This window comes from Battus philenor, unplaced genomic scaffold, assembly GCF_028537555.1.
Source record: "Battus philenor isolate CCGP_79_NKW_IND1 unplaced genomic scaffold, ilBatPhil1.0.hap1 SCAF_17, whole genome shotgun sequence".
NCBI classification, from domain to species: domain Eukaryota; kingdom Metazoa; phylum Arthropoda; class Insecta; order Lepidoptera; family Papilionidae; genus Battus; species Battus philenor.
In genome coordinates this window covers 7,625,951-7,646,063 of record NW_027181679.1, presented here as the reverse complement: position 1 = coordinate 7,646,063, position 20,113 = coordinate 7,625,951, and the positions used below count along the sequence as shown (strand labels likewise).

The 20,113-nt window shown below is 32.0% G+C and overlaps 1 protein-coding gene across 1 annotated transcript in view; it reads right to left on the bottom strand.

The window, feature by feature from the left end:
- Window positions 1-1,101: 1,101 nt before the first annotated feature.
- LOC137920047 (neural cell adhesion molecule 1-like) overlaps window positions 1,102-20,113 on the bottom strand; it is a 71,273-nt gene continuing 52,261 nt past the window's right edge. The window contains exons 3-17 of the mRNA XM_068763278.1: window positions 18,086-18,294; window positions 16,096-16,206; window positions 14,631-14,837; window positions 13,336-13,481; window positions 12,875-13,025; window positions 12,052-12,182; window positions 10,185-10,344; window positions 6,468-6,629; window positions 5,669-5,803; window positions 4,196-4,402; window positions 3,968-4,117; window positions 3,723-3,840; window positions 3,409-3,536; window positions 1,633-1,763; window positions 1,102-1,303 (exon numbers count right to left, since the gene is read on the bottom strand). Of these exons, the coding sequence (XP_068619379.1) occupies window positions 1,187-1,303; window positions 1,633-1,763; window positions 3,409-3,536; window positions 3,723-3,840; window positions 3,968-4,117; window positions 4,196-4,402; window positions 5,669-5,803; window positions 6,468-6,629; window positions 10,185-10,344; window positions 12,052-12,182; window positions 12,875-13,025; window positions 13,336-13,481; window positions 14,631-14,837; window positions 16,096-16,206; window positions 18,086-18,294 (2,263 nt within the window). The 3' untranslated portion in view covers window positions 1,102-1,186. The remainder of the gene's footprint in view (window positions 1,304-1,632; window positions 1,764-3,408; window positions 3,537-3,722; window positions 3,841-3,967; window positions 4,118-4,195; window positions 4,403-5,668; window positions 5,804-6,467; window positions 6,630-10,184; window positions 10,345-12,051; window positions 12,183-12,874; window positions 13,026-13,335; window positions 13,482-14,630; window positions 14,838-16,095; window positions 16,207-18,085; window positions 18,295-20,113) is intronic.

Below are 20,113 nucleotides of genomic sequence, written 5' to 3'. Positions count from 1 at the left end.
GATATGAACAAAATGGGGACCAGTTATACTACTAACGAATATAAATATAATAAAATGTACTCTATATCAGTGTTTTCACGTTCCGAAGTAACTTAGCAAAGTCCATTCGAAATAATGATTATTTGTTTCATTGTAAAATAATAGAAACAGTCAATTACACTTGAGTTCATTTCTTTTTGACTTTTCACTATTTTAAAATATCTTTTAATACTGTTCGTCAATATAACATTAATACATTTTAGATATTGCTAAATAGTATAACCAACTTTCGCATTTAAAGATCATGTACTGTACCATTGAACCAGATTATATTATCCGAACAAGTCAAAAAGCTGGTCAAAACGAATCTCGTCAGGCTGTGAATACACAAGCAAGCCAAATCGCCTCTTTGATTTATTGATTACAGTCTTTCAATATGCTGGAAAGCTGAAACCATTTATTTTCGTTGTAGACTTTTCAAACGTTTGTTCTAGTCCGAATATATGCTAATTCGGAAAATAAAGGCTTAAGTAAAGGCTGCAAAACATATAAATATGATAAGGGCTAAACACACTATTACTTTTAATTTTTACTTTAGTGTGATGCTAGACTGCCCAAAGAAAAGGTAGCCCAGTGGTTGAGGATTCAGACTTTTGATTGTGGATCGCCGGTTCGATACAACGTTTCACATTTTACAATTTCACATTTTGCATTAATTATAAAGGATTGCTAATGTTCACAGAGAAGTTTTCAGAGTTTATCTCTCCCCTAGATAGCTTTGGGGGAAGGCTATACCTTGTAGTGGACAACTATGGGTTGAAACATCGACGACAAGACTTCCCAATAGTAATTTTGTGCGACATAAAAGTATTGTTTTCGTACTTTTCTTTAGCTACATTAACGTAATTACCCAAGTTGCTGGCAAAAGGCCAATCATTATGGATCATAAAACTTCAAAATATGCGTGCATTACTCGAAAGTCAGAATTAATGTGTTTTAGTAGTAATGGTTGGATTATAAAACCGTGTTTTTTAGACGCAAATTAATATATTACGTAATAAATGAAACGATACTTATCAATTATAATTTTCTTTTATTTAAATTACCATTTATTTACAATTATTTTATCACAATGTTCACAGTCAATACACAACTTTTAATAAATACAAAAATTATAAACGTTCCTTTAATTAATTTACATATTTCTCTACACACAACTTTCTGGTCCTGGTATATCTTCTGCTATTAAATGTCCTCTTTTACTTAAGGTCATAGTGTCTATTGTAACTGGTCTATTAGGTACTGATGTTCTCGGTGAAGATATCTGTGAAGTGAAGACATATAAAATATATAAAGAATAATCAAAAGACTAGGAAAAATCAAGAGTATTTAATATAGGTCATACTAATATAAATTGGATTTTATTGCTTTATAATGCTATTACCATGCGCTGTTAAGCCATGAAATTTGATACTTGACCTAAGTCTTTTAATAATTAAGTTTTTTGGTTATCAAAAAAAGTTAAATATTTTTCAGATTTGTTTATTTTGTTACGTTTAATTCATTAATTAAATGAATAAGGTTCATCTCATTTGTCGTACTAAAATAAAATATTAATGGCCAAATATATCCTATGCGGTTACATTAACTCACCGGATGAAGAGGTTCTTGCCTATTTTTTAGTGATTCGTGTTCATTCAAAGCCCACTCTCCGCTTGTATTAAGTACGCCGTTTTTAACAGCTATTTCATTTTCACATTTTTCGGTCGACGAACTACTCGAATCTATAAAAGTGAAATTTATTTTGAGAGAGAATTAAACTAAATTAAACTAAATTATCGACTTTTATTAACAATGTATAATTGGTTAGATCTTTGAAAGTGGTTTAATATATGTAACAATACGAGTATATTAACGATGCAATAATCATGTTTCAGGTAATACCAAAATATTTTAATGTATGTGTACACCAAAGATTGTGAAAATTAAGTATTCATACATCAATAAAGTAAATATATACTCTAGTTCACACTCCACTTTCGAAGCTTTACACAATTCTCTTTATAATGACTCTACAGGGAGTCCGAACGAAATTTGGTTAGCTTTATTGCTTATACCCCATGGATTCATGTTGTGTGGAAAGTTAGTAGGAAATAAATTTAAAATAGACATTATTTGCTTTCAAATGTTTCTCATTTATATATTTCGCATTATTAAGTTGTCGGAAAGTTTAAAGTGTTGATTAAAGGTTTTAGTTAAACTTGATAATAGGCAAGTTTAGAAGAACTGTGTACAGCCTGAGTTTTTGAGATAGAAAGTCAAAATAATATATATATATGTGATTAGCAGCACCGTTCATCTAAATAACACTATATAGTAAAACATAAAAATGACTTAGACATCTTTCTGAAACTCGCCTTGAACGGCCTATTGCACGGTAGACCTACCTATCAACGCAATGAAAATAATTCGACTATTTACACACAGCTAAAATCAAAACATCTTCTAGTTTTCACACGATGATTTCTTTAAAAATAAGAACTGGATATGCGTTTAGATTGGAAAATTTAGAGAAATTGTCTTTTACCAGCTATTTTATATTACATTATTACGACATTACGATCTTTCGCCACAGACAAATCAAAAATTAAAATTGTATTCTTTCTTTGATTAATATGTCTCATACTTATATTATTTTTCAACTTGCCGTCATACTCCTATGCCATTAACATTGTGTAGCTTCTGATGTTTTTTTTTATATATTTGCTAATTATAAACAGTGATTGGAAATACTAAATAACGTAACAATAGGGAATAGATAAACAAAAAGAGTTTCCAAAATTCGAATTAATACATGTCAAAATAAATTATTGTTTACAATATGGCGCTTTATAATAAAATGGTTAAAGAAATATAAGTTTTTAATGTTAAAAAAACCTCAAACAAAAACATAGGTATATATTATACTTAGATACATAATTTTTTTAATCAATTAACACTGTGTTACTCAGTTTCAATTTTAATCTTAATGCGTGATATGTTCATTTCCCGAAAGTCGTACGTCTTGTTTAATTTTTTATGTATACGTTATTTATTGTTTGTTGTTTGTAAAAACGACAAGTGTTGTGAACCTAATAAAAACAAAATCTGACTCTAAAGAATTTGACTGCTAGCTTTTATTTGCTTGTCTAATTGACATATTTTAGAGCGATTGCTTTATATTTGTTAGCAAATGAACTCTACCTTTAAAGGATTTACTACCCATTTCCAATCAACAAACATAATTGTTTTATTTATAATTGTTTTGCTTAGTAGATCGGTAACTCTCATAACTTAAGTCTTTCTAACAGCTTTCAATACATTAAACCTTTTTAATTTTAGAAATGTGTATATATAGGATAGATGTATACATAGTAGGTTTGTTCTTACCAAGAGGCGGGTTGAGAATATCAGGTTGACTTTGTTTAGGAGGTTTTAATGTAAACGCTACAACGTATTGACCGTCTCCGGAGTTTAATTGTATATGAGACGTGCGTTGTTTGCTTGTTGAACGACGTCTGTAAAGGAAATAACAGTTTAATTCATAACATAAAACAACATGTCCTCACATATGTATGTTACTGGTATATATTTCGTATATACATTTTAGTTACATTCCATTCCCGAGAATTTAACGGAAAATTATATTTACACAGAGATGTAATTACAACAATAATTAAATGTTTAAATAGTCACACTATTACCGTTTTCTTCTCAAGAATAAGCCAGTCGTTACTGCTGTTGTAGTGCAAACAACTCCCGTTAAAATAATTGTCCAGAAAGCGGCCCTGGAGACTCCTGCCATTAAGCCGTAGTTACCATCTGTGTAATGTAAACAAGTATTAAACTATTTCTTAACATTAATGTTTCTACTATCATAAATGTAAACGGTCTTTAAATTGTACGTTTAATATTCGAAAAATTATATTAAGTTAGATAATTTATTTACCTGTCCGTCGTTCTGGATCCTGATAGGCTAAAGCGCTAAGCGTGACCTTTTCAGAGACACCTTTATCGTTTCTAGAATAAACCGTAAGTCTCAAGGCCGCATTGTTTACCCATAGAAATCCTACTGGAATAAGGAACATCGCAACCCCATCTAATTTGAAAAAAAATCGAATCACAATGTTGAAAGAAACTAAAATTAAATTCGCTTCATAAATTTCGAGTAACTCACTTGTTTCGTTAGCGGTGATGTTGAATCGAGTTAAACCGGTAGTAGGTTCTAAAGCTTCCAATACCAGTAACTGAGGCAGACCGCCGTCGTAACCGGCGACGCAGCGGATTACAATGTAATCCTCAATTTCATCCTTAAACGTGTCTTCGATCCAATTGGAATCGTTACTGGCCAATACTGTGCAGTTTCGCGGTGCGGCTGGTCTGGCTGAACGTTTAGAAATAGTCGTTTTATTTAAATTCTCACAATGATTCGAATTAATACACATGCTATAGATTTTAGTTCCTGGCATTTGATAAGGCACTGCGAATTTTTTTTTTTTCGGAAATATAGTTATTATGTTAATAATTTATTTTATATGGAGAGAAAATGGTTATGAGAGTGAATTTATAGCTCATTAGCTGTCAATTAATGTATTGCACACCTCATGCAAAAATCAATGGTTTGTAATAAATATATATATGTATTATATATATATATATATACTTATATATATATATATATATATATATATATATATATATATATAAATATTTATAACTATATATACTTGTATGTATGTATGTTTATGAAGTAGTTGCCGTTGTTATATTTATAAAAGGTGTTTGTATATATTTGATTCTGTTTTTTCACAATTTAATTTTACTTTCTTAGTTTATTTGTTCGTGTTTTATGATATTAACTATTTTCACCTACCTTTATTGATTACTCTCTGCACCGTTCAAACGGTTAACTAACTGGCAGAGAATGCCTTTGGTATTAAGTTCGCCGTTAAAAAAATGTATTAAAAGTTTTTAAATATGTGAAGAAATAACCAAATGGTATAAAGTAAGTAAAAGCGTTTTCTAAATTCAGATCACTACACATTGTTATAAAATATTGTTTATAATTCGTGTCTGCAGAATTTTGCAGAAGTCTATTATATTCCAGTGGCAATGTATAATAAATTAATTGTATATATCTAATGTAACATATTTTAGGGTGATCACTTTGTACAGGTTGTAAGCGTAAAAGTTTTACATATTTTTGTTGGCAAATATGCTATACATTCACTACCCTAAAGCCTTTACACGTATTACCAATCAATCCTCTAAATACTTATTTATAGTGTCTAGATGCTATGTGTATAATTCTTAGACTCTATGTTTATGTTGTCTGTTATCATTATCTAATCATTTTTGTGATACCTATTTAAGTATACCTAGTGCTATTATCTTCTTAAAATGCTTTTAGAAATATAACTATTTAACCATTAACCATCAATTGTCTAACCTAATCAATCTTATACTTACTTCCAACTAACACAAAGTGAATCACAGCGAAACATTTATAAAATTAATTACATTTTGCAATGTATAATTAAAGTGCGTGTTAGATACACGACGGTTTCGAAGGTGCGGTTGAGTGGCGGTGACCTTCATTAAGTAGCAAATGTTTTAGTCGAAAACTATATTGTATAAACGTGCTACTAACCGGCAGGGACAATTTGAAAAACACATGGCTGCAGCTGGCGGCCAACCGCGTTCGTGCCACGACAAGTTAGTGCCCCGTAATCTCTCTCACTTGCGGGCGTGTATCGAAGTTCACTAGTACTTCCATTGATGACTCCTATAAAAAATATACCAGTCTGAGTTATATGTTACATTCAAATGTTCAATAACCCTCTTAGAATTCTACTAATCGCTAGCAGCCGGACAAACATTGGGTCTACATATATATAACGCAAATATCAACCTGGAACATGTTTTTTGTAAACTTTTTTTTTATTTCGTGTGTATGAATCTGCTAGATATATTTCTACCAACAAACCATCGCACCGCGCGGTACCAATAACCCCGGTCTGGCCCTTTAGGAATTTTTTCATTCTTTTCACGGACCCTCGCATAGTGTTGTCCTGGATAACCTGTTCTAGGTTTAAGTTATATATTTTATCCATGAAACTCTCGACGTGCTATCACGTGTCTGCGTCAGAACAGCTGGAGCTTGTGGGAGACAAGCTCTAAATACGCCATATTAACAACAAACTTGAGTATTAATTATTAAATAATTACTTAAAACAAATACAAATTTTAAACAAATACTTAACCTATTTATTAATTGCTTATGTTTGCCTTTATATTGGATTTTTTAATTCAGGTTTTTTTGGTTCAATTTCAACTCTATTCGCACAAACAGGAATCTTGTCCTATCTTCTATCCGCAATAGTAAGTCTTCTTTTAATGTAAAATAATTGAAAAAATATTATTGTCAATGAATATAATCATTTTCTCACCAAATCGAGCCGGTGAAACGTTGAAACTTTCCCCGCTATTATTGAATTGCCAAAGAAAAGTGACGTCAGCAGGATCAGCGTGCACTGAACATCTAACATGTAGTGCCTCGTCCAGAGCAGCTCCTACGACTTGCGGAGACGTGTCGCTGCATACGGGTGCATCTGAAAAGTGCTTCTTTAGTAGTATCAACATATCATAAAACAACCTGAGGGAATACCTCTCAAGTAGCAAATGGAAGTGAGGTTTTGCATATTATATAATACGCGTATATACAGGATGATTATTTTAGGTATAAAACCTTTAAAGGAGTGAATGTGTAACAGATTTTTCAGTAAAAAGTTTTAAATCTTTTACGTCGATTTCCAATCACCATGTAAAGAGTGATCTATAAAATACGTCATATTACTTTATTTTTTCTACTGTAATGCGATAGGCCGATAACTTCTGGCATAGCAAAGTCTAGAGAATCAGATATTAAACAATAATTAATTTTATTATGTAGTTATTCGAATTTTGTTAACGTTATTTATTATTTCTTAAATTATTAACTTTTTGATAGGATATACCATACATTGAATCGCAGCGAAACTGGATATGCATTGAGCTTATACACCTATAATCAAATATTCTATATAAGGTATCCGTAAACATCCTGCAACTATTTTCAAATTTAAATAACGAATATTGAGGTATTTTTTTAACTTTAAGTATCTATGAAGTTCAATAGACATGATAGACGTTCAGATAAGTTAAAATTGAATTAAAATTTCGCTGTGGTGGTACTTGCGCTTAGAATATTTCCGTCTCTATCTGCCCCAGGTCTATTTAGAAGCCGGCTAAGGGTATTATATTCACAAACGATGATCAGCAACGTCTACAGAACATAATTGAAATTAAAAAAAATGCGCTCGGCAACCTGTATACGAAGCGTTGCGAAAATTGGCGAATATCTTCTATGTCAGTAAGTAACATATTTAGTCTCCGGAAACTACGCTATTCTACCATTCCTTTCTGATATCTAGGAGAGTAGTTCAAGAGGTAATGATGGAGATAAATCATAATTAAAGACGAACAAAAACTCCAATTTTATTTAAAAGCGAAACAAAAAATTTTAAGAAAATGAGAATAGACAAGCGATCATTACACTTTTTTTAGTATTTAAACTGAAAATAGGGAGGTAAAGGAGGAAAGGAATGAAACTTGCGGTCATAGGTAGCAGGTTCGATTCCAAGGATACAACTTTTTATAATTCACACTTTGTGCATAAATTATACAGGGCTATCAATGCGCACAAATTAGTTCGCAGAGGACGCCGAGGCCCACAGCGTTTTCTGCGTACCATAGTATCACACTACGATCACCAACCCACCCATCAAGCGTGGTGGTTATGGTATATCCTCCCATAGATATCTTTGGCGGAGGCCTATTCCATGCAGTGGGCATCTATGGACTGCAAGGAGGATGTGTGTAGCGTTTATATATTATATATTATTAGTGCAAAATGCAATTCTATACAAACTTTGTTAAACACGGTAAAATTTTTAACCCAGTATGCTCTTTGACGTAGAAAATCGTTGTCAGAAACTAAATTACATTTTTGCTTGACACGCAATTCTCTAAAAATATAACATCGTTTTTTTTCATAAAAATTTCTGTGACATATGAAACGTGTATTGCTGCGACAAAAATATTTTCAAACATTGAAATGCAATTTGATATCGACTACGACGAATTTTATTTTCTCCATTCCCCTTCGCTATTAAGTTTTGAGCAATGGGCATAAAATACTTTCATGTGTGCAAATTCACAAAACCACATGTATAAAATTACTATATTACACGATTGAAGAAAATATCAGCGAAATGGATATCAGCTTTTTATTATTATCTATTTTTTCACAAATATTCTTAACATATTTATTATTTGTTTATTATTTATTATATTTTTATAATATAGATGTGATGATGTTTCTGTAGGTGCCTACATAACTTAGTTTTAAACAAAGCTTACGGTACATCTTTCCGATTTTGTAATACAAAAATGTTTTAATTTTACCTTTTTAAAACCTTAAAGCAGTTCTTAAACATTTTTTCTACATTATGCATACCATAGTTTTAAACTAATTATTTTAAGTATATCTAAAACAGAAGCAATGTCTGGATGTACAGTTTTTAGAATAAGATACTGAAGCGAAATTTTATTTGCGTAACAGAAGAGCTACACAATTTAAGCGAATGAATCCCGTGGATTTAAATAGAATTTATTCCGGTTCCACTAACTAAAACAAAGCTCTATGAATTAATGTGTACCCACAATACAACAGATTGCAAAGGTTCGTGGTGAGTCGCAGTAATATAAGGCAATAATTTCGATGATTTACTACTGCTACTGCCTTCCTCAGCGGCAATTATTCGGCGGCCAGTCGGCCGCGGAAGGAAGTGGGTATGTCGATCCCAACCGCAATCATTTGAATACCTACTCGCAGATACAAGGATATTTATTGTGCCGTAACTCATACCTTGCCAACCGTGTAGTGACATTTTATTATTCAAATACATGTCATCGTATCTGACGTGTATAATACCGGAATGAATAAATTAAGTGTAAAATCAATGCCAAGTTATATTTCACGACAAAAGCGTCTAGGCAAAATTTACCGTAGAAACTGTAGTACAAAACAAATGAGGTTACATATGTTGATAAAAGCATCGAGCAGATAAAAAAATCGTAATTTTATTATTTCGAATGTGAAAATTTCAAATATTTTTAAAACATATTTGACTTTTATTACATTAAAGTAAAAAATGATAGATTTTTTATAATGATCTTATGCATACCAAATAAATAAATATTAAAAATATTTTTTTAATAAGCCACTTGAATTACTTTCTATGAATCGGAAAGGACCCTTAAAACATCTTGTTATTATAATTAAAATTTTGTATCCAAATATTTACTGAATTTAATATTACATGAATTATTTTTGAACCTAAAATTATACCCGAAAGCTGTACATAAGATTACAATTACGTTTATTCAAGATTACGCGCCTAGATCTGGTGTCGTTTATTCCATTGTATAGTCATAGCTGTAATATCGTTTATGGTATTGACTTAGTTGCTTTAGGTGGTAAGTACCAAGTTCTACGTTGAACTGACAGCAGGATTGTGGGTTGATAATTATTTTTATTTCACACTTTGGCTTTAACATATATCATAATTATTGTATTCATAAATATTTTTTCTAACATTTTTTCTTTGTTTTCTTGCGATTCTTTTTTGTTAATAATTACCACTCTATTACAATATTACATGCATGTCATCCTATTATCAATAATGGGTGACTTTTAACTTACTGTTATGCCTTTTCAGTTAAGTTACCACTTATTGCATATAGTTACAATTACATCTTTATTCTATTTATTACGGTATCTAAATCTAGTTAAACTGTCAATATTAATATTAATTACAATCTTCTGCATAAAAAATATTATTATGCAACAGATTGTATTCAATTTATACTTGAATGTAATACTTTTTCATTCATAGGAGAAATTACAAAACAGTCCGTTTTTCGTCAATATAAAAGTTCGTCGTATACAATTAATAAATATCTCCGATGGTAAAAAAATTTCAGTATATGCAATTTTTAAAACTATCCCGTATGTTATGCTAGTAAAATATACATGACATGCAAATATACAGAGAAATACTTACACTGTACTCTTAGTATAACAACTTCGCTCGATGTTTCGCCTCTGATATTTGCAGCCTTGCAAACGTATCTTCCTGCTTCTTTCCTTGTTACTTTCTGTAGCACGAGCGACCGAGTGCTTAAAATGACTCCAGAAGTCATATTTTGGGTTACTACTACGTCCTAGAAATAAACTTTGTATTTTTAACTCATAACTGTTTGGGTTGAAATACCCATTATTTTAATTTGGTTCATAAGGATGAACTTTGACTTAGTAGCTAGTTGCGTTAGTAGGCACATTAATTCTGAAATCTTTGGATGAATTTGTTATAGAATATGAAAAGGTTTTTTAACTGCAAATGATTTCAATGTTGCTGTTGCAAATATTAGATTTTTATTGGTAATATATCACGCATACTTTTTTGTTTTATAGTCCGAAAACAACCATTGATCAATCATATACAGAACAGACGGTGACATTCACGTCTGGGACAGAAATTTCATTTCAGCCTTTACATTGAACCGAAAAAATACGCACGTATCAAAATATAACTTTCTAAATATTCTTCTAGTAAAAATTTATTTATTTGTGTTATTTCATTTATTTTGAGGCCCTTCAAGTTTTGTAATTCATACATAACAGAATATTAACAATGTATACGCTACTCCAATTATGAAGTACACATTATTATCAATCAAAATTAAATTACGATAGTAGATATAAAAGTTATAAAACGAAATAAAGGATTTTGGAAGAGGGAAAAGGTTATGAAAGGATGTTGGAGGAGGAGTATAAACTTAGTGGGTCTGAAAGGCTCTCGAGCTGCAATCGCAAGGTAGTAGACACGGTCGCAAATAGTGGCTGGGTACCGGTTATTGTAGCAGTGGGAATTCTACGACTTATTTATGGTGCATGTTTATGTTTATATATGTAGTTTAAAGTATACATCATACAAAACATAGTATATATTGAAAATGTTTTCAATAAATAATATTCTGATTTATTTTATCAGTTGAATTGACAGGCACGTGTAAGCTAAACTATGTTTCGCTTATAATGTTTGTGCTTGTAATTAATTTTATATCATGCTACCAATATTGCCGTATTCGGTGCCTTTATTACCTATTACAAAACTACCTCCACCACAAATAACATTGTGTAGTCACCTAGTCTCCTCGTTTCCAAGGTTCCCTTTGACTGCCGAGCAACTGGTTACGGCAAACACTCATGCGTTTAAAATTGCTTTTACAAATTTCATTAGTGCTGATATCGGGTAAATAGCTTGTACCTGTATCGGGTAAATACGAGTAAATGCAAACAATGCAACTTAAAGCGGGCACTCAGCGATTGTATTAAAATAGTAGGTTATGTGTCACGTTAATAATTATATACACTAACATGTAAAATTTCATTAATATTTTAAGGCTTCGGAACATTATTTCAATGAGGTTAGGTTCTGGAGTGGACACTACAGATCAGCAATTGCAGCGTTGAACCTCCACTGAGAAAATTCTCGCAAGACGCTAGATGAAAAGCGCTTTCACTCTGTCCTGTTGGAAATCTATACGGGGCAGAGGCTTTTGCGATTTTTTTTAAACCAAAAAAGTAACGTAGTAAGTGATAAAAATCAACAAGAGTATGTTAATTAAAATTCTTTAATTATTTTAATTACATGTTAGTAGCGCATTTACGCTAGTTGCTTCTAAGCCTATGTTTTTATTATATTTTTGTAGTCACCTATACAGATTTCCTGTGCCTCTTAGAGTGAGAACCATAACAAAACGCTTGGCCCATTTGATTATTAAAAGTCACAAATTTTTCTGATATTCGTCTGTAACCTACTGCCGAAAATATTACAGACAAAAAGAAATAATAATAAAAATACTCACATTGTGATACCACGATATCCGATGTTCCCGAGGGTTTGATTTCACGTTACATTCAAAATAAACGTCGTCTCCTTCTTTAATATCATTAGGGTTGAGCGTGCTACCTAGCGTTAATACTACCAGCGGACTGTCTGATAAAGAAGACAAATTTTGTTATTTAACAAATTATAAACCACTATTAAGTTGTGTTAAAAATTTAATTCGATATTGGATTCGACTCAGAATTTATAGTTTATCAAGTACTTGAACAAATTTATGTATATATATTAGTTCATCAATTATTACATTAGGGGGGAGCGGAAAGTAATGTCGTTTCTGTCGACATATTTTAAAGAAAAATCATACTAGATGGCAAAAGGTTATTTATAACGAAGGTTAATACATTGTTGATTATAAATAAAAACTTAAAATATAGTCGAGTGAATTAAACTTAAAAAGCGTCATTACTTTCCGGCCTCCCTAATATATACACATATATAAGTATATATAATAAATGAATTCCTAATTCTCTTGCCCATGCTATAACTCGACAACGACGAAGGTTCTTATGGAAAAAATTTCAATTTCCACTGAGGTTAGCATTTCATTAGTTTATACATAAAACGTAATGGCCGTCGATAAAACGTATGTTTTTCACACGGCACCAGAAATATAACTAATAATGTTATAAATCAAAAAGCGTTATTACAAACGCTATTTCTTTGTCAAAACTTTTATTTTGTATTAGGCTTGAATTAATTATTCATAAGTCAACATATTCCTATATAAAATCACGTTTAAAATAAATCTAACAATATAGGGTTTTATAATATAAAACACTCACATACGACGTTGAGTTGGAACTGATCGTCAATTTCTTTCCCCGGCAGAGCTGGGTTGACGGCACCGCATTTGATTGTTACTGCATTGTCCAATGGTGCGGGCTTGAATATTAAAGTACTTATAGATAAAGTCTCGTTGAAATGTTCGCTGATCTGTCAAAGGGAACATAAATTACTATTAAGATTTATACAGAATGATTGGTTAAAGGTGTAAAACTTTAAAAAAGTGAATGTTTAGCTCATTTGCTGTCAATTAAAGTGCACTACAATGTTATATATATAATCCTAAATAATTAATGCACAAAGGGTAAATTATATAAATATATGACTGTATACCGGGAATCGAACCTACTACTTTCGATCGCAATTCTCAGTTCTACAGCTAAACTACTGCTCATTATCAAAAGATTTCTATTTATATCGAATGGAAAAAAATGAAGATTTTGGGTGTGGTGGAACTTACTCTATCTATCCCAAAACTCCGGTTATCCTTGTACCAGGTTATTTGTGCAGGCGGTCTGCTTCCTTTGGCCACGCAACGTAATGTAGTCACAGAGCCTGCAAGCAATTGCTGAGGCCTGTCCATGAGTGATACAGATAGTGGTAATACTGAAAACGTCGACTACATATATTTTTCATACTTATTGCACAAATTTTATTTAAATATTTAATGTGATCTTTTTTACAATTTTATAATGGTAGCATAATCGCCATCATCATTTCAACTGGAGGATGTCCACTACTGGACAAAAACCGTCGCTATAGATTTACAATATGACTAGAATTGGAAGGGGCAAAAATCCAAGGTCTTCCAGCGACCTTGATAACGTCGTCTGCCTCGTATGCATTCGCCCTAAGCTGCGCTTATCGGTCTGCGTAATAAAGAATATTATGTGATAAGACTTAAAAATTGTTGGTTAAAAAATAGCAAAAACTAAATTCAAACAGTACAGTAAGAAAAAATAATGTGATAATTTTGATTACAATATCAACCAAAATGTTTCTTACTCAACTAACATTGAACAGGCTCAATTTAATCCACTGTTATATTAAAGAATTAAGTTAATTAATAGTAAATTCTATGTACTAAAGTTGAAATTTGAGTTGTTTTGTGGTTAATAATAATTTTTCTTATATTGTTTCAAGTGACGAAAATACTAATTAAAAACAAAAACTGGCAATGGTCGAGTAAACTGTTTATTTCCGAGTTCCTAAAGTCCATCTGAATTTACGTAATTAGCGAAATTATACCGACCGCAATATTTGAAATTAAAGTAAAACACGGACTACTTTACTGTAAGTGCGTACCTTGTCGAATAAATAGGATTAGGACTTTCTGCGATCTTTTTAAGTAGGCAAACTCTTAGCAAATAAAATTACCGCCTTGAAGGTATATCCACGACCTAAATTCTTAGCGAAGGCTAAGTGTTAAGAATTTTAAGTAAAAGTTTATATTGAGTTATTTTTTTAAAAACTTTACAATATTTTTTATATATATAAAAAGGTTACTTGTATATTGGCGTCTCACTATCAAAAAGAATATACGTTAAAAAAATTATATATTTTATTCATAGGACCGCTGTTACTTCGGATGGTGTTATAAGTGTAGTACAAAATATACCCGACATTACATAGATGGTAAAGTAAATCTAAAAAGGAGAATGTGCCGAAAAATGCCACATATAAATCTAAAAACATTTATATAAAAATTACAACAATAAACTTAAGTAAAATGAGAGTTAAGGTTTAAATACCTACAGCTCATTTCTAGTCGAACAGCTTTCTCCAAAGGTGGTACAAGTTGTGTGTTCGTTGCTCTGCATTTGAAGGTAGTATTCAAGTCTTCCCTTTGAATTTTTGGAATTTCTAATCTATTCACCATAACGTGCGTGTCTGTTTTCACACCAATGTATCGAGATTCTGTGGTGCCGTTGACCAACCAGGACACGATAGGTTCAGGGCGACCTAAAAACATCTTTTAACTTTCAACTTACATAACTCAAAACTAAAAAAAAAAAACTCTCTTCAGAAAAACTTCACACATTTTTGTGGCTAACTGCATATTAACGAGGGAAATAAAGGTTCAGGCTGATTCATTGCGAAAATATTATTTGAAATAAATATTACATAAATGCCTTATTTGTGACTTTAAATTGAATCGAATATTTTGATAAATGCGATGGTATTCGTAAAGAAAATAATACAACTCATTAAACTTTATTCTATTTTCCGCTTATTCGATTCACAGCAGTGTCAAGCCGACCACACGTTGAGTTTTTCACTAAAAACGTGGTTGAATTTTTAAATATCAAGTAACTCTTTGTACTTCTCAATAAAGGCAAGAAAGAAAACTTCTTACATCACACTAGCATCGACCAAACCCTTTTTCTAAAAAATATAAGCATACTAAATTTCTTACTGAGATTGCACTAATAACCACAACTATTTGCTAAACAGTATTCCGTCTCCCCCTCCTTCTGAAGCTCTTGTAATGGATTACCTATTAAATTACACTATGAATACAGCCACAGGCCAACTGCCATGCGGTGTAAACCTTGAAGGCTAGGAGAAGCTTCTTTTGCTTAATTGGAGCTGTTAACATAAGCTAGCGCTACAAACCAAATCAGCAACGTAGATTCTACTTAATTTCACTATGAATATTTAGGCCACGGTTGCGAAGCTCTTAACGCGAGAAAACTGGGTCGAGAGAGTTCTTTACAGGCCTAATAACTATCTACCATGACAGATCTTGAACCTGATAATTAGTTTAAACAAGTTAGTGACCCGACGGCACGTTGCATCATCACAATTGTGAGCGCACGGGTAAAGATAATCCGTTCGGTATACCTACTGGCATATTGCCAGCCGGTTATACTGCGGACTTTTCAATAAACTCATTGGAACGGAATATCTCTTCCAGTGTAACTACAAAAGAAATGAGCCGATAAAAAACTGAAATTCAAAGTTTTTCAAACAAAAAAAAAGATGATTTTGAAATCTATATAATTACGCGTATGAATAATATATAAAAAATTAAATGGATATGAAATGAAATTTTAAGGCTAGTTTTTTATGTATTTACGAGTGTATCAATCTATTCGCGTAACTACTTCACCTTAATTTTGAATCCAAAAGAAAATAGGTCGGAAATACTGAAACTGTACGTGATTTTTGTTATGCTCGAGAAATGACAAACATACTATCCTATTTAATTTGTACTTACCACCTCGTACTTCGCAAACCAAAACTAAAGCTGATCCTTCTTCTAGCGGCCCCACGACACCTGACACATCTGCACCAGATTTATCGTATAATAGCATTTGATGTGGTGGCACTGCAAAATTAAACCTACCTTAATATTTTTCGCATTTCATAGAGAAACGAATTTGTTTACTAAAAATATTGTATATCTATTTATTTAGATGCTTCGCGTTTGCTGTTGTACATAACATCGCTCTTGTTCCAAGGAAAAATGTAACTTTGCTAGAGTGAACAAAAAATTACAAGTTTCATTTCAATCCATGTTTGAACAAAAACTCCGCTGTGAGAACCACAATGCAGTTTTACTGTGTACGCCACAGGCATTGAATATTTTTTGTTAGGTATACCAATATTATTTCAGCATCCGAAAAAGAAATTCTAATAAGTAAGAAAGTGTTTAAAATATGTCTCATAATTTAGTTAGATAGTTTACTTAGAGATTACAATATTTTGGTATTAAATTACAGTCATACAAAAATTTGCTTCATTACCGAAAATCAGCGCCGTAACACGTGTTTCGCTGTAATGCAGTACCAAGGGTTCTTATTGGGAAAATCCAGGTAGATAGATTTTTTTTGGCAATATGGCACTTAATTTTTTTGTGATAAGGTGCATAAAATGCATAAAAGTGAATCTTTTCCTAATAAATTGCAATATAATAAATCATGTTACGTTAAGTGTTCTTGCTTTATAGTTGATAACACAAGTGCGAATCTCGTAAATATGCTCGTTTCATATTATTATAGAGGCTTTTGAAATTGAAAGCTCTCTTTGTGGTGAGAAAGCCTTTGATTACAAAAGATTTCTTGCAAATTACCTCTCGGCTCGAGAAGCCTAATGGATTTCAATTGAGTTGCATATATGCGATGTAGGCTTACTTTTAAATGCTTTGTTCTGTGTAAAGGAAATTTTCGCTTCCATCTCATTTGCTTACGTCTTTCGTCGCCCACAGTGGTGTAATTTCTTTGCAAAGAGAACCACCGTTTGCAAATTATCACATAGGATTGTGATCAAATCTAACACAAAAGTAATTTTCTTTTGTATTACATCTGTCTAGTTTTTAAATTATTGCTCTAAAAACTCTCTTAAAACTCTACATACCGAGTTATGACATTGATGATCTTATCAAACGGTTTCTACATCTTTATTTTCTTGAGCCAATTCTAACTTTTATGTTCGCTAAATTAAAGATAAAACACTAAGAGAATAAAAAAATCTATTAAAACTTTTGAGCTCTCAGATTTTATCTGCGACGTGATAGGCAAGGCCAGTTTTTATCAAAACTGACTGAGCAATCTCGGAATCCCTAGTCGACAGTCCATAATTAAAATGTCTGCGAGATGTCATTACGCGCGGCAGCGACGGTACCTTGATTCATAATAAGTAAATTGATTCGCAGTTGCCGCTAAGAAATTTTTACTTATTTACTTATTTAAGTTATTCATTAACTGCTATGTTCATTTTGTATTAATCGAAAACCAATTTCAATAGCGGGTTTACCTTATGATTTACTTTAAATTGGTTTCGAAACATTACTTTTGACATGGCTTTTATTTCCCATTATAAAATTTGGAACTACACACTATCACAAGCTTCTTTTTAATACTAAAAAGGATGCCGAGTCATGTGACTAGCTCATAAAGCCACAGAATGCAATTTCATACATAAAACCTCATTGAGACGCACATCGTTGATATTAAAAAATAGTACTAAAACAAAGGTTATCGAACTCCAATAACACTCCCTAAGACGGCCGCCAAGACGATTTTAGTGATAAGGGATATTAAAAAGGTCGGTCTTGTTCACAGAGAGCATATCTTGTGCATATCTAAAAGTCTTAGCTTTCAAAAAATGTCATTATATTAGAAGCAAAACACTTCAACTGACACTCTGTAATGAGATATAGTCCCAAAACATGTCACCAGCGGCTTCACCTAGTACTATTTGCTCACCTATAACAATGAGTCTTATTTGAAAATTTCTCGTCGGTGAATTCTTGAAATCAACTCTACATCTGTAAACTCCCTCGTCGTCTAGCTGTACAGAGCTAAGAGTTAAAGAAGCAGGCCTGGCGATGGTTGCGAAGTATGCCCTCGGACCAAATGCTCCAGGATCTGACCACTGCAACGCTTTACTAAATGAGCGCCCACGTACGTCAAAGCTGAAACAAATCACAGACGTTAATATAAAGGTTGAGATGACATATTTTCTTATATATATCGGTAGATGGCTTCAGATGCCGGTAGCCTCGTACTCCCGCTTGACGCGAGTAGTCATACCAAAGGTTGCCATTCGGTTGAGTCAACAAATAACAGAGGGAAAGAACAAACACTCTAGATAAAAGCATTCATACTTTATAAATAATTATTTTAGCTTTATTATCATTTAAGCCATAGGAATTTCACTATTGGATGCCTCCCCATAGATTTTTAATCAGACCAATTGGAAACTGCATACGTCTCCGAAAACCTTAACAAGGTCGTCTGTCGTTGTTGTGTATTTCAGTACGAGCCCAGTCAAAAATGGTTATTATCCGATTTTATAATCTTATATTAACTTTTGAGAAGCATCAGATTGGACCAGTTAAGACTTTTTACATTATCATACCATGAAACTTCCTCTAATCGAGAATGAGACCTTTTCAGTGGAAAATCTTAAGTATCGGTTCGTGACGACGCTTGCGGCGAGTTTTAAATTTTAGTAGATGTAAATAGACTTTGAATTTGTTAAAAAAACCGTATACCATATGCACAGTACTAGTATATAACATTAAAACATTTATGGGCAAATAAATCAATAAAGTAAAAACGTAATTTTTTCTTCTCTTGTCCTTTGTTTTTGTTTGGTAATTAACGGTATGAGTGTTGTACCTAAGTTTATGCATGGGACAGAAAATGATACAATATTCGAATGGCAAATGCAATCAGGCGGCTTTGTGTTACGTCAAACGTATTCATAAACATGAAGTGATACCTAATTAAAATGGTTATTTTTTTATTTGATTAATTAAATAATTTTTTTAAATATCATAATTGCTTATATAATAATAAATAATAATTTTATCTTGTATTGTAAATATTTTTATTTGATACAAGTAATAAAGTTATAACCTGTAGGCATAAGTGTAAACGTCTATTAATGAAATAAAGGTTAAACAAATTGAATGATTTTTACGCTTAAAAACAATAAGACAACACAACTTAGGCGAACAAGTAAAATAACCTAGTCAACTAAACAACTATAATAAATTTAGAGGATTTGTATGCTGTGAAAGTTGGAGCGAGAGGTATGACAGCAAAATCTCTTCATATCCTGCTGAAGGCTTGAAAAAGAGAACATTAGCTTTTTAAAACTGACGCCTAAAGTAGTATTCGTAGCATCATTTAATATATGATTTGGTTGGCAGAGAAATGTAGTCGATGAAGAAGAACGCGGACACATTGCAAAGAGGCTTTTATAAAACACGTTGTTATCAAACACGTTGATAAAAAGCCAGTAATTTTGCTAAGAAATGCCGTCCCGTTAAACATCGACACAGTTTTAGCTAAAGCCTCCAATTAGAACGTTTATTCAAAAATTTAAAATAATGAAACTCAAGGACATTGGCGTTGACAGATAATTATCGTCCTGTCATAATTTAAGTATAAGACTAGAGCAACAAGAGCGTGAAGTACTTTGTAACAACTCAAGATAACAGATAAAATATTAAATTATTAAAATTATTTTTAAAGCTAATTCCTTGATCCAATCAGTTTCAATTTAATACCTATAAGTATTATTAGATGTTTATTGACAAATGCCAAATACTTTTACTTTCGGTATCGTATTTAATTAAGCTTTTGGCGAATTGCATATAATTATTTATATATATAGCCATACGTATCGATAGTTATAGTGGCAGGGTAAAGAGCATATGGACTCAGAGGCATTAAGTTTCTGGAGCGAATACCATAGATCGGCAATCACAGCCTGGGACGAAC